Genomic DNA, 12,087 nt, shown 5'->3' with positions numbered 1-12,087 from the left:
TCTTCAAAGCCGGTTCCCGATCTAAAAACCCAATCGACGAACCCGAAACTACCGTCCACCTTTCATGAAATATCATATCATAACCTTCCATTCAAAAAATTCCCCTGGAAAAAAAAAAGAAAAAAAAAAGAATAATAAATCAACCACCCTCTCCGAAACCTAGATTATCGCCATAATGGAACGTTCATCTCGCGTTTAATTAATCCCACTCGAGGGGGCCAACGATTCCCGGTGTTTTATCATTCCCGAGTGAAAACCGAGGAGGAACGCCGCAGAAAAACGTGTTATCAATCTTCCAATAGGGACTCCTCGAGAGACGAGAGGAGGTTTTCAAGTGATTCGAAGAAGGTAATCCTACACTCTCTCTTTCTAACGAGGTCCAAGAAACGCTCTATAAATACAGCTGCACATAAGCCCCATCGAATGGTCTCTCTTCCCCCCTCTCGAATTATGAATTCTCAGGATGAAAAATAAAAATGAGATATAAACCCCCCCGCCCCCCCGCCCCCCCCCCAAAAAAAATGAGCAATTTCAGGGATGCAAGGGAGAATTCGAGGCACTCGTAATCCGAGTCTGTCTATTCACTTCACGGAGGAGACGAGCCGTATGTTAAGCGTCTGGTCCGTGGTAGCAGACACACCGGGTGTTATTTTAGTAATGCACTCGGCCCTTCAACGAGCGCGTGGGTGGCGTGGGCTTAATTCGCATCAAGCACGCTTAATCCTCCGATCTCTGTCTACTGACGTCACCGAACCCATCTCCTTCGATCGCCCTGCAAGTCCCAATTTCGCGGCACTTTGGTCGCTAATCTAGTCAATCGAGGAAGGGGTGAAGGATTTCCCTGAAATGAAAAAATCGAGAAAGGGTTAATGATATCGATCAAAGCTGGTTAATTCAATTAATCGAAATAGGACTGTCGGGGATTCGCAGGTGTGCGTGAGTTTCGCACAGGTGTGGGTAACGCGTGCATAACGTGTGCATAATGTGTACGTAACCCGTGCGCACGCACACTTGTATATCCATGTGGGAATTTAACATGCCTGTAGTCATGTATTACATGGTCACCTGCAAATGTTCACCTGCACATGTTCACCTGCACATCCGCACCGCGCGTATTACGCATTCACTATCACGAGTACCCTCGCATACTATGCATTCCGTCTGGTCTGCGGTGCGTGGCATAGTTGGTACCGATGGCCATTGATCTGAGATTATTTCCGATGCATATCGACCCTATCGTTCGCCATTGATAAGGTATCAGAGGAGAGACCGTTTCGTCAGGTGACGCAGGACGGATGGACGAATTGAACGCGAGTGACTTCCAACGAGTGGACGCGCGTAGGAAGATCGATGCGTGGGCGAAGAAAAGTGTCCTCAAGTAAGACTTGGAAGGGAAGAGATATCGTAACGGTGGCTGGGGCACCGATAACCCGTCAGAAAATCCCGCGGCGTGATAACGTCGATAACGAGCCAAACAATGGCATAAAGCCAGCCAGCGAAACCAGGTGCAATTGCACCCCCTCACCTTTTCATCGAGCAAATCTCGTATTTCCTCAATTCTTATGATCTCTTTTTGAATTTCCCTGGAAATTTTTCCCGGCATCGAGAAAAAATGCATACCCGGAATTCCTCCGCCTCGAAATGCTGCATCGCGCGCAACGATCTCCGATGCACTTATTTCCCGCACAGGCCAATCAGGCGGAACAAGAGCAGTCAATCGGGCACGGAAAGCAGCGTTTCGCCAAAGTGCATAGTTTAGCCGATTAATATAACAGGCTAATTTGACTGTGAATGAGCCTCGCGGGCCGTCCATTGTCGGGAGCGGTTTGATCGATCCGAATCCCGAGTGCATCTCGCTTCCGTCAGTCAATCTCGACTAAATGCACTTCGCGACCCCGGGGGAACATTTATCGCGACAAGAAAAGTGCCCGCCCTCGAGAAGTTCGATCGAAATTCCCGGTTAGAAGTTTGGTCAAGAAAAATCGGCCGAAGAAAAACCTCTCATGAACCTTCGGACCGGACTCCAAGATGCATCTCGGTCGTATCGGTAAATCCCAAACGAGTGCACCTCGTGCACTCCATGCACTTCATGCACCTCGCCAGGAGGATTTTTTCAACCGAAATTCCTACTTTGGAGGTTCGAGGTCGACAAAGAGAGCCCGAAGAGGTTCCTGAAGAGGTTCGCGAGGAAGAGGGAGGTTTTTCCTCCTGTCAACCTTCGCGCGTCCGATACCAGATAAGGAAAAAGAGCCGAGGGAGCGTGCATCATTAAACCGCGCCAGTTTCCTCGGCGGAGCTCAAACATTTCCCGGCTCCCGTTTCGTTTTTCTACCCGCCCGTGAATATGGACGTCCGCGAGGAACGGCCGTCGCTTTTTCTCGCATTAAACTCGCGTTTAACTCCGGGGCAACCTGGTCTTACGTAAACGCAAATTGCGTCCCCCCCTCCGCAAGTACCCTGGCTTCGGGATGGGTACGGAGGGAAGACCTATATAAAACACGAACTTCCGCCCCGAGACTCTATTTTCCCGCATTTTACCGGAACTCACTGCCCACCCTTTAGCGACATCATTCCGGGGCCATATCCCGTGGGAATGAATTCGGGTTAAGTTTCGAAAAGCGCCTACCTCCCGAACGAAATCCGTAATAAATTCATGAAACATTATATCACGACTAATTCATAAAAAAAAAATTATATCATGAAAATTGGAATTATTTCCGCGTATCGTATGCACGTTGAAGTATGATTCCTCGCGTTGCAAGAGATTCACTCTACCGACGATTCGAAGGAATGATTTTTTTAAATTGGTAATTAATTTAAAAAATGAAAAAAATCGCAATTTCAACTTTTTTTGGTCAAGGGGTTCGCGATGAGAAAATAGGAATCTACGTATCGGGAGTACTTATCGATGGAATCGACCATAAAAGGTCGAGCCGAATGGGAAATCAGTTTGCAGAGGTGTAAGCCTCTCCTCTTATCTCCTCGGCATCGTCGAGTTCGATTCTTTGTCCGGGACGTGACGTCTCCGACGTGTCTGGGCTCCCGGAAGGCGGGAGGATTGCGTCGCGGATAAATCCCCGGAGGACCCGAGTTTTCGGAAACCAGTAAAAAAACTGGGGATTAAGTACATATCGAGTTTGTCGCGTGAAGGGTCTAATTCCTGAAGAAAAAAAAACGAATGCCCAACATCCCAAGCCACGAGGCGAGATAAATGCCCCTTATCAGGAGCTTAAAAGCGTCGAGGAAGATCCGGAAATCCTGAAAAGCGGATTTCTATCTCGACAAATCCGGGAGAAGCGAAACGAAATTGCTTGGGAAGAACTTTTCTTTTTTAAATGTATATTTATATTTTTTTTAGATTCAAGCGAAGCAGCTCAAAGATGGATCGGGCTTATCAGTGGGCACGTTTGTCATTCGAGGCCATTTTAGGAAACCCCTGGAAATATTACAAAGGAAAAAAGTACGGACGTGTTCGCTTTGTAAAAAAAAAAAGAAAAATGAATCTCAAGTACTGGAGAAATCCTCTGTTCGGAAATTCGGAAGTTTCCGGGATTAATAATAAAATCTACGCCTCGGTAGAGAGTTAAGGGACGACCGAGAGGGTGGATGAAATCGTAAAGGGAACGAGGACCTCTTTCCTCCCACGAGGTCCTGAAAAATGTGCCGAAACTTTTCGAAACTGGGAACTATTCGAACGAACTCGTCGAGATACGTCGAGGACGTGCCGGGACTTCCTGGAGGGAAAGCCGCGAGATATCCTCGACGAAGTATCTCGGGAATAAGGACCTCTCTCTCTCTCTGGGAGAGATATCTCGAATCTTCCGAATCGAGGATTAAAAGCGGAATTTTATCGGCGAAACGTGTTGGCGCTCTTCATCCCCTCGAGAGGAGTTCCAAGAGATTTTCAAGGTACGTCCAAAGGTAGGAATACCTCCTAGACCGGAGAGATGGGTATCGAGGTCGGTCTTCGAGGTCCTCTTCAGGGCGGAAATTGCGGGGAAGTCGGTCTAAAGGGATGATTCCCCAAGGATTAGGGTAGGTGCCCTAACCGGGCGTCGGCGTCTCGACGATCCTCGAAGCTGACAAATCTCTTGGAAGAAGGATTAGGGTTACAATAAGACCGACTCGAAATTGGCTTTATCTTCCACGGCAGAGGTCGGGAGGGAAACTCGGATGCTCGTTTCGCCTGGTAAAAGCGAAGGAAAATGTGGGGAAAAATTAAGGTAAAACGGAGAAACCCGCGACACGCACCTCCAGGAAGCGCCACGCAACGGGGCACTAAAGCCTTTAATGCGATTCGCACCTGTTCCCCGAGGAACGTTAATTCCGATCCTCGGGGTCCCAAGGCGACGCAGTCGAGATGCACTCAGACTTCAAAGCAGGGTGGAGGTAAACTGCGTCGTAAAGGGAATTTTCCGAGGATCGGGAAGCTCGGATAAGGGACGAGTTTCGTGCTCGAAAGGCTCCGAATCCTCCGAGGTAGACGAGAGAAATTTTGGCAGAGAGATTGCCACTAAATCATAGAGACGTCGAAACTAACCTGACATTAATACATTTAAATGAATAAAATAAAAAAAAAAATAAGGCGTTCCATATATTATCAGCAAGGTGCGTCCAGTAATTTCTCATAGAAAATGTCGCCTTAAAACGTAGAAAATTCACCGAGGTCGGGGCATCCGCGCAATCCGCGAATGCCTCATTAACCTCTTCTAATGAAATAACGAGAGGCACGACAATCGAAGTCGGCCATTCAATGGCAAAGGGGTTTAAACGGTTAATGGCTTATATCCCTCTACACAGTTTGCATTAAATAATTAACATTAAACGGCCCTATCTGCCCTGCCACAGTAAAACCCCAGATTTTCCCTTACTTTCGTAGAAGCCAAGTTACCCGACATTAAAGACGGACAATACCATCCCGCTCCTCCACCCGACGGTCCATCCTTCCAGACACGATCTTGATCTTATTTCCCGGCATATATTTAGAGCAAAGAGCGCACGGGGCAGCTCACAAGTGTCAACGGACTCTATTTTTAGGAAAACGGGACAATCGGAGAAAGCCTTTGCACCGCATTCCCAGAGTTCAAGTCATTCGTTCCGGACGGATCGTATCTCCGTTAACCATGACGGACGTTAATTCCTCTCTTTCGTGCTGGTCCCTTTCCCGTCCCTCCTCCCAGAAAAAAAAAAAAAAATGAAAAAAAATATAATTTCAGACTCCAAGTCATCCCATCAACCCCCACAGCCTCGTGACAAAAAATCGAGAGATTCCCATTACAATCCGCGTCCGAAGGAATGATCACGACAAATGACCCCAGTCTCGTGAAACGTCATTAAAACGCGGCGTCTTATGCGGAACGTCGTTTCGCTCCGCTCTCGACCTGTTCCATAGGGACTCGAAATAACCGGAGAAAGCGGGGCCTGGCATTTCCCGAGGCAGCGATTAGCGAAACCCGTCTCGGGGATTGAATTTTCGGGGAAATCGCGACGAATTGTCCGATTCGCCGCGCCGTGCCGCAAGCGGCACGGGGAGGTACCGCAAGCGGCTAGAGAGGCGCGCACCGCAAGCGGCGAACGGCGCGTACCGCAAGCGGCGCCTCCCCTCGACGAGCGTTTATAAATTACACGCGGCGCTCGGGCACGCTTGTAAAACGGAATAGGCAGCGCCAGGCGCTGCCGGGGATGCAAAACGACCGATAAGAGAAGGAAAAAGGAATAGAAAAAAAAAAAAAAGAAGTGTAGGAGAAAAATAAAACAGGGAACAACTGCGAACCTCGTGCTCCTCTGCGCGGGTCGGGGCCGCGTAAAACGGCCGAGATCGCGGGGTCAGGTGAGAATGCACCGATGGGATGCACTTTCAGGATGCTTCCCCCCTTTATCGCCGGAACTCGTGTGCAATTACCGTGAGAGTAAATCGCGAGCGACCGAAAGTGTGGGAGGTGGCGCAACGAAGTTACTCTTTTTCTTCCCCCCTCTCGTCCTCTACATATTACGCGTTAATCGCGCGGCATGGGAGTTATAAGGTGCAACGGGCCTCGGCGTACCTGTCCTTTTGTGCAATAAATGTGTCGCGATACATGCAATTACCCGAGCTGAGTAGGGGCTCGATCGATATTTGCCAGTCCCGACTATGCACGAGCACGTACCCATTAGAAGATCGTCAAATAAATACGTTTTGTAAACTGTGGATCTTTAAAAAAAAAAAAAAAATGCATAAATTTTTCTGGGAGTCGTTGCACCGGACGGGATTATTGGAGGTGATCGAGAGATGTGAGCAAGCGGCGGAATAGGGCTGCGGAAAGGTCCCCGAAAATTTGGGGAATTTCGGTGAAAATCCTCGATTGGGTGGAAGGGACGATCGGAAGAGCCGAGTCAGCCCGGAAGACGAGGGATGATAGAGAAAACCGAACGAGGGGGACCGTAAACCAGGTTAACCGGGTCGGCCAAATTGAGTGAAAAGCTGGAAAGGGCGATATGCGGCGCGTTATGCACCTCGCGGTATGAATTTATGCATTTATGCGAGAGGGACTGTGTCTTTCCCGGGGCGAGAAAAGCGCAGGAGGATTCGAAGATCGAGATCGATCGGCGCGGGGCAAAGGAGTGGATTTTCTCTCGCTGGAAAGCTCGCGTTGACCCGGGAGGTCTTTCAGGAAAGAAAAAGAAAAAAACATATAAGAAGAAAAAAGATAAGGCGGTCGAGAGTTCGGGTCAAGAGGTTATACGCCGATAGGGAGAGAGATGCACCTCCGCGATACCTGTCCACTTTAACCCCGCGTTTATGTAAATTCCGGCTAAACAGAACGAGGGCTCCTTTTGCGCCTTCGGGTCTAAACTTCCGGGGGTCGCGCCTCCACCTTGCACTTCCGGAAGGGTGCAATTATTCCGGCAAAGGGAGATAGCGTTAAACCGAGAACGGGGTCGAAACGCTCGCGAGGCTAATGAGGAGGAGTTGTTCGCGTTTATTTCTCTACGCCCCCCCCGTGAAAGAAAAAAAAAAAAAGAAGGAATTCCACTCTTTTCAGCCGGAGCCAAGAGAGGTGGAGGACCACCATCGAGAAGGGAGGAACCGTGGAATGTATTGTCGCACCCCGGGGAAGATCGCAATTTTTCGGGTTCTCTAACCCAAGGGTCCGCGAAAAGGTGGAGGGGCAAAGGCCTCCAGGACCATATTTCGGATCCGAGCTCCGGCGCCTAGGTCTCGGGGTCCTCCACCAGGAAATCCACTTTCAGGGTCGAAATCACCCGCCAGGTCGGAGGACAAAGCGGCCAGGTAGGTGTCCTGGCATTCGCAGGGGTCGTAAACGCACCTTTACGGGGTGCCTCGCCACGCAATTTACGCATCCACGGGGGTGGTGAGTTATGGGTGGAGGTGGAGGCGCCTCCAGGGGACGAAAAAGGGCCCGGGGCCGAGGAATCGAGAGAGGGCCGAATCGTTGGAAGGGCCCCTCGCACAATGGGCAGGTAGGTGTCTCCCCAGGTAGCTTTTCCCTGACTTTCCCTCTTTCCCTCGGGCCATTGTTCCCCGAGGACCCTCTCCTCGAGGGCAAGGTGCGCATCCAGGGCTCGACAGGTGAACGACGTTTGCTCAGGTGGCCGCCGCCACTTCGTGGGCAGATCTCCGTCGAGAGACCTCGAGGGAATCCACCGACGTCAGGGATGATACCGCACGCTTATCGATAAGGCGAGAGAGACCGCTCTCGAAAGTCGCGTTTTTATCTTAGCACCGTGATTTCCTCCGGGCTTCCCTTCGCGGCTCGATACATCGAGACGTTTTTTAATCGATTCTTAATAAGAGGAAAACGGTAAAGAAAATGTAACAAAAAGTAAATATATAAAGGCAAGCCGCGCCATTAATGCGCGCGTTAACGATAATGGCTACTTAACCATCGCTCTACTTACGCACTTGGCCTCAGTTTTATCATTACCGGCGTAATGGTTATTATCACCGCAAATTCGGTGGCGTCGTTAAGTAATAAGAGTTAATGTCCCGCGGGTAGAGAGTGGGAAAGAAAATGGAAAAGTGAGAAGGTTCGTCCAAATTTTATGAATTATCAGCGATGCACCTACCCTCGGCGTGGAATATTATGGAATGCTCAAGAGTGCGTATTTACCGGCGCAAGATTTATTGCTAATATTTATGCCCGACGGATTTATGGGGAGGTTGTTTTACATCGGGTCCTTTTAAGCCGGGAATAAATTACGAGGGAGGAAGAATACGGCGAAACCTCGAATATGAATTATCATCCGCGGTAATTGGTAATCACCGATTTCGGAATTGTCGAAGAATCGGCCTCGATTTATTCTTCGCGATCGACCGGCGCAATGTCGATTAATCGATTTAACGCCGCATCTCGCCGAGGTTAACTAGTCATTCCTGTAATCCGATTATCTTGCATTACAGATTACAGCACGCGGCCCGGAAAACAATTCACTAACGAACCGGCGAATAAACAAATGGTTGCAAAAATTTCCATCGTTATGGAAAAAAAAAAAAAAAAAACTGAAGAAAATACATTTTGTCACTTCTTTGTTCCAGCAGTACTAGACGATGATTGTATACTGCTAACGTAGGGTGTGTACGTGTAAAATCCAGGACAATATGAATATAAAAATAAAGTATAAATGTTTAAGTAAAGCCAGCCCAAAATTAATCCCCACACTATTTCTTGTATTCTACTAAGAATACGTTTTACTAAACGCTTTCCAGGCGCATTACACGAGCATCTACATATCTTTAAATTACGCCAAATAATTTCTGCCATTTTCCCCCGTGGGAGAAAAGAAAAAAGGAAATCGAATTTTTCCAACCACGACCGGACCCCCGGGGAGTTCGCATTAAAATCCCCATCCCCTCGTCTCTTCTTCCCAGCCTGCCAATTAATTCATCCGACTTTAGAAATCCAGTTTAAACCCTCGACTCTCGTGTGCACTTTAGAGATACCCCCGTCCCGAAATTCCGGGAGGCACCCCGGGTTAAAAAAAAAAAATTAAAGAAAGGAAGAGGGGGGTCTCCTTAAAAGAATGCCGAACAACATCGAAGGTTAACGAGACCCTTTCCCTCCTTCCCAGGGGATGCTTCCGACATTTTTCACGTCTTCCTCCGGGGTCGTTGAATTAAAATCAATCCGCCCTCATTATGCCGGACGAATCAGGAATAAAAAGAAAAAAAATTTCTCGCCGATATCAAACAGGCGACGAGCACCTCCCCCAACGCCGGACTCCTTCCATTTAAAGGATATTAATAATCCCATCCTAGGTTTTACTTGCAATGCGATTATACGTCGAACTCATGAAAATTCCAAGATCGAAGAGTAAAAAATAGATAGTAGGGAGGAAGGACTGCTCGAAGTGAAAATAAAAGAAATGAAAAATAAATGAGACGTAAGGCAAGAATTACTGGAGATGTCGAGCCGGTCCTTTAACAAAGGGCGATAAGACTCTCGGTTGGTTTAAGTCCCGGGAAATCGGCGAGAGAACTAGGATTTTTCCAGGCTTTTTTTCCCACCTCTTCCGAGGTTACGCGAGGGTATAATGAAAGTTTTTACCGACGAGGTTTTTAATATCTGCCGGCACACAACGGCCAGCCGTTCGTTTCATAATTAGAGACGCAGATAAAGCAGCTCCCTCGAAAATTCATCTGCCGGGGCTTTTATTATATTTTCGGAATGAGCCCCCGTAATTCGGCGGAATGGAAATTGAACCCTACCTCGGGGAGGTTTTCGGGACCTCGAGAGTCGGGTCTTCAAAAGAATTTTTTTTTTCTTCTCAATAGAAGAAGAAAAGAAATATCACATTTCCGAGTGGACCTAGAAGCGAAGCTCGAAGAGCCTCTCTATTTTTTTCTACGCGCAAATACATCCGGGAGTAATATTTCATTTCTTACGAGAAATTCCCTGGAATTTCCTGAATTTACCTGAAAACCCTTTATCTGCATTTCTCTTAACGGCCATGTCTCGCAACAAGTACAGATTCTAGGCTCGCCGTTAATTCACCAATACCACTGTCCGGAAATTCCCGGGATTCTTAACTGGGATTCGTGTATTAACCGAGCTCGCACACGCATGCAAATGCGTAATTAGGCTTAAGGAGGAACACCGACCCGAGGCCGTAAACCACCCGGGGAGGACGAATGCCGGGAACAAAGGCAGTTTTAAAGTCGAGAAGCATCGGCGGGTTTAATTTCTCGAATTCACGATTCCCCAGAATTTTCGAGGTTAGTCCTCGATATCAACTCGAAAGCCCTGGAATTTTTATTTCCACGCGCCCCGCCAGCATTCTCTCGAGTTTACGCATCTCGTGCACTAATTTGCCCTCTAAGCGAGGTTTTAACCTCTATGGCGAGGTATTTTAACGAGAGCGTCCTTCGCAGTTCCTTTCTCGCGAGTTCGTCGACTGGGCGTACCTGCCGGGAGGTAGACGCGCCTCGCGAAAACCGTTGGGCCGGCGTTCGAAATTCAAACTGGCGCGGCGCTCCCGCGCCTCGCGGCAGCGTTGCACCGGTTGATCGTCGATTCGAGGTCGATCGGCGTCTCGAGATCGACCCGCGATTCGGCGACCCTGGGGAAAAATCCATCGCTGGATCCCCGACGCGTCGGAATGCCGGCGCGACGCGCGCGAACGGCGCGCAAGGTGGACCGGGGTTGTTTTTTATCTCACTCACCTGCAAGGTGCAGCAGCACGAAACAGGCGGCCACTCGCCTCGCTGCCATCGCGAAACGCCCGTCGCTGGAAGCCGGCCTTCGCCTCCTCCGGATACCCTCTCTCTCTCACGTGTCTCCTCTGCCGTACTTTTTCTCCTCGCCACTGGAATCACTCGCACGACCGATTTCCCGAGTTTCGGTATCTCGAGCGAACGCTCTACCTGCGCGGGCGGATCGGAACTCCTAGGTACGAGCTGACGTCGGTGGTGCCGCGGTCCTGGGCTCGCACGACGTGTCGTCACGGTGGCCGATCTCGCACTGTGGCGGGGAGCGCGCCGAGCGCGCTCGTCTTGCGCTTCGGCCGTTTCCGCCAGCGCTCGGCAGCCACGCTCGCTGGCCGACCGCGCGCCGCTGACTCGCCCTTTCCCCTGGACCCGATCCAACGGAAATGTCTCGCGGTGAATCAACGCGCGCTTCTACGTAGCCGCGTTTTCTAAGGTGTAGTCACGGTTCCGGTGTAAATGTCTGCGATAAATTTTCCTCAAATGTTCCCCAGGCATGCCGTTTTAACGTGTTATGCCTTCCACGGTGAATATGGATGACGCGGAATAATTAAAAAGCCGACATTTTTTGGCGAAGGTAAGACGAAATGCATCTACGATACGTTGCAGTTTCAGGTCGAATCGAACCCATCGTGAAAATATTAGGCTCTAGAAAAGCTTAGGTAATGTTAGTCCTTGAGCACATATAGAAATAAAATTCTAATGGTTTTATAGCTATTACAATAACGGCACTTATCGGAATAGAACTTGGCACGATGCCCTAGGAGGCTCTCTACGATGCTCCTGCTAAATGCAGTCGGACATACCCGGCGGAACTCTTGGAATCTTTTGTGGTATTTGCATACCCTGGCCTATTCATCTCTCCTTTAATTAACGATTCATTGACTGGAAACGATTGTAGTAACGTGACTGATCTCCACAGGAAGCATGTAGGATGAAAAAAGAAGACAGGTAAAGGACTTTCCGGGACGCCGCCGCCATCTTGGATTCGTCGTAGAGCGTTTCTTCTGGACCAGGTCCCGATGCCGGTCGATAACTGCGAGTCGCACTCATAAGGCCAATTATGCAATTGAAGTAACGAGAAGGAAGGAATCCGGCGTACGTAAATCGACGCATATACCGAACTAAGGAATGGCGGAGAAATTCCCGAACGTGGATTCCGATCCTGCATCCCAAACGCAGCTGTACATGCAAGGTATGCCTTCGGATACCGTTCGATCTCTTAAGAGTTCCCTTAAGGGTAAGTCTTGATTTAGTACTCTCGGTTATTATCCCGAGTATTATTCTTGAGAAAGTTAACCTCGTTATAAAGTCCGCAACTCCTTATGGTAAGATAGAAAGGGGGATATAAAGAAGTTACATGCAATAACTCCATTTTCTCCGTT

The 12,087-nt window shown here is 49.0% G+C and overlaps 1 protein-coding gene across 3 annotated transcripts in view; it reads right to left on the bottom strand.

The window, feature by feature from the left end:
* Nucleotides 1-10,944, bottom strand: part of LOC105698810 (fasciclin-2) — a 61,114-nt gene extending 50,170 nt beyond the window's left edge. For all 3 annotated transcript variants that reach the window (XM_012423385.1, XM_012423386.1, XM_012423387.2), the window contains exon 1: nucleotides 10,661-10,944. In XM_012423385.1, the coding sequence (XP_012278808.1) occupies nucleotides 10,661-10,709 (49 nt within the window). In that variant the 5' untranslated portion in view covers nucleotides 10,710-10,944. The remainder of the gene's footprint in view (nucleotides 1-10,660) is intronic.
* Nucleotides 10,945-12,087: the final 1,143 nt, after the last annotated feature.

The sequence above is a fragment of the Orussus abietinus genome, unplaced genomic scaffold (assembly GCF_000612105.2).
Source record: "Orussus abietinus isolate OABI.00-Male unplaced genomic scaffold, Oabi_2.0 scaffold12, whole genome shotgun sequence".
Lineage (NCBI taxonomy): Eukaryota > Metazoa > Arthropoda > Insecta > Hymenoptera > Orussidae > Orussus > Orussus abietinus.
This window is presented reverse-complemented; position numbering and strand designations above follow the sequence as displayed.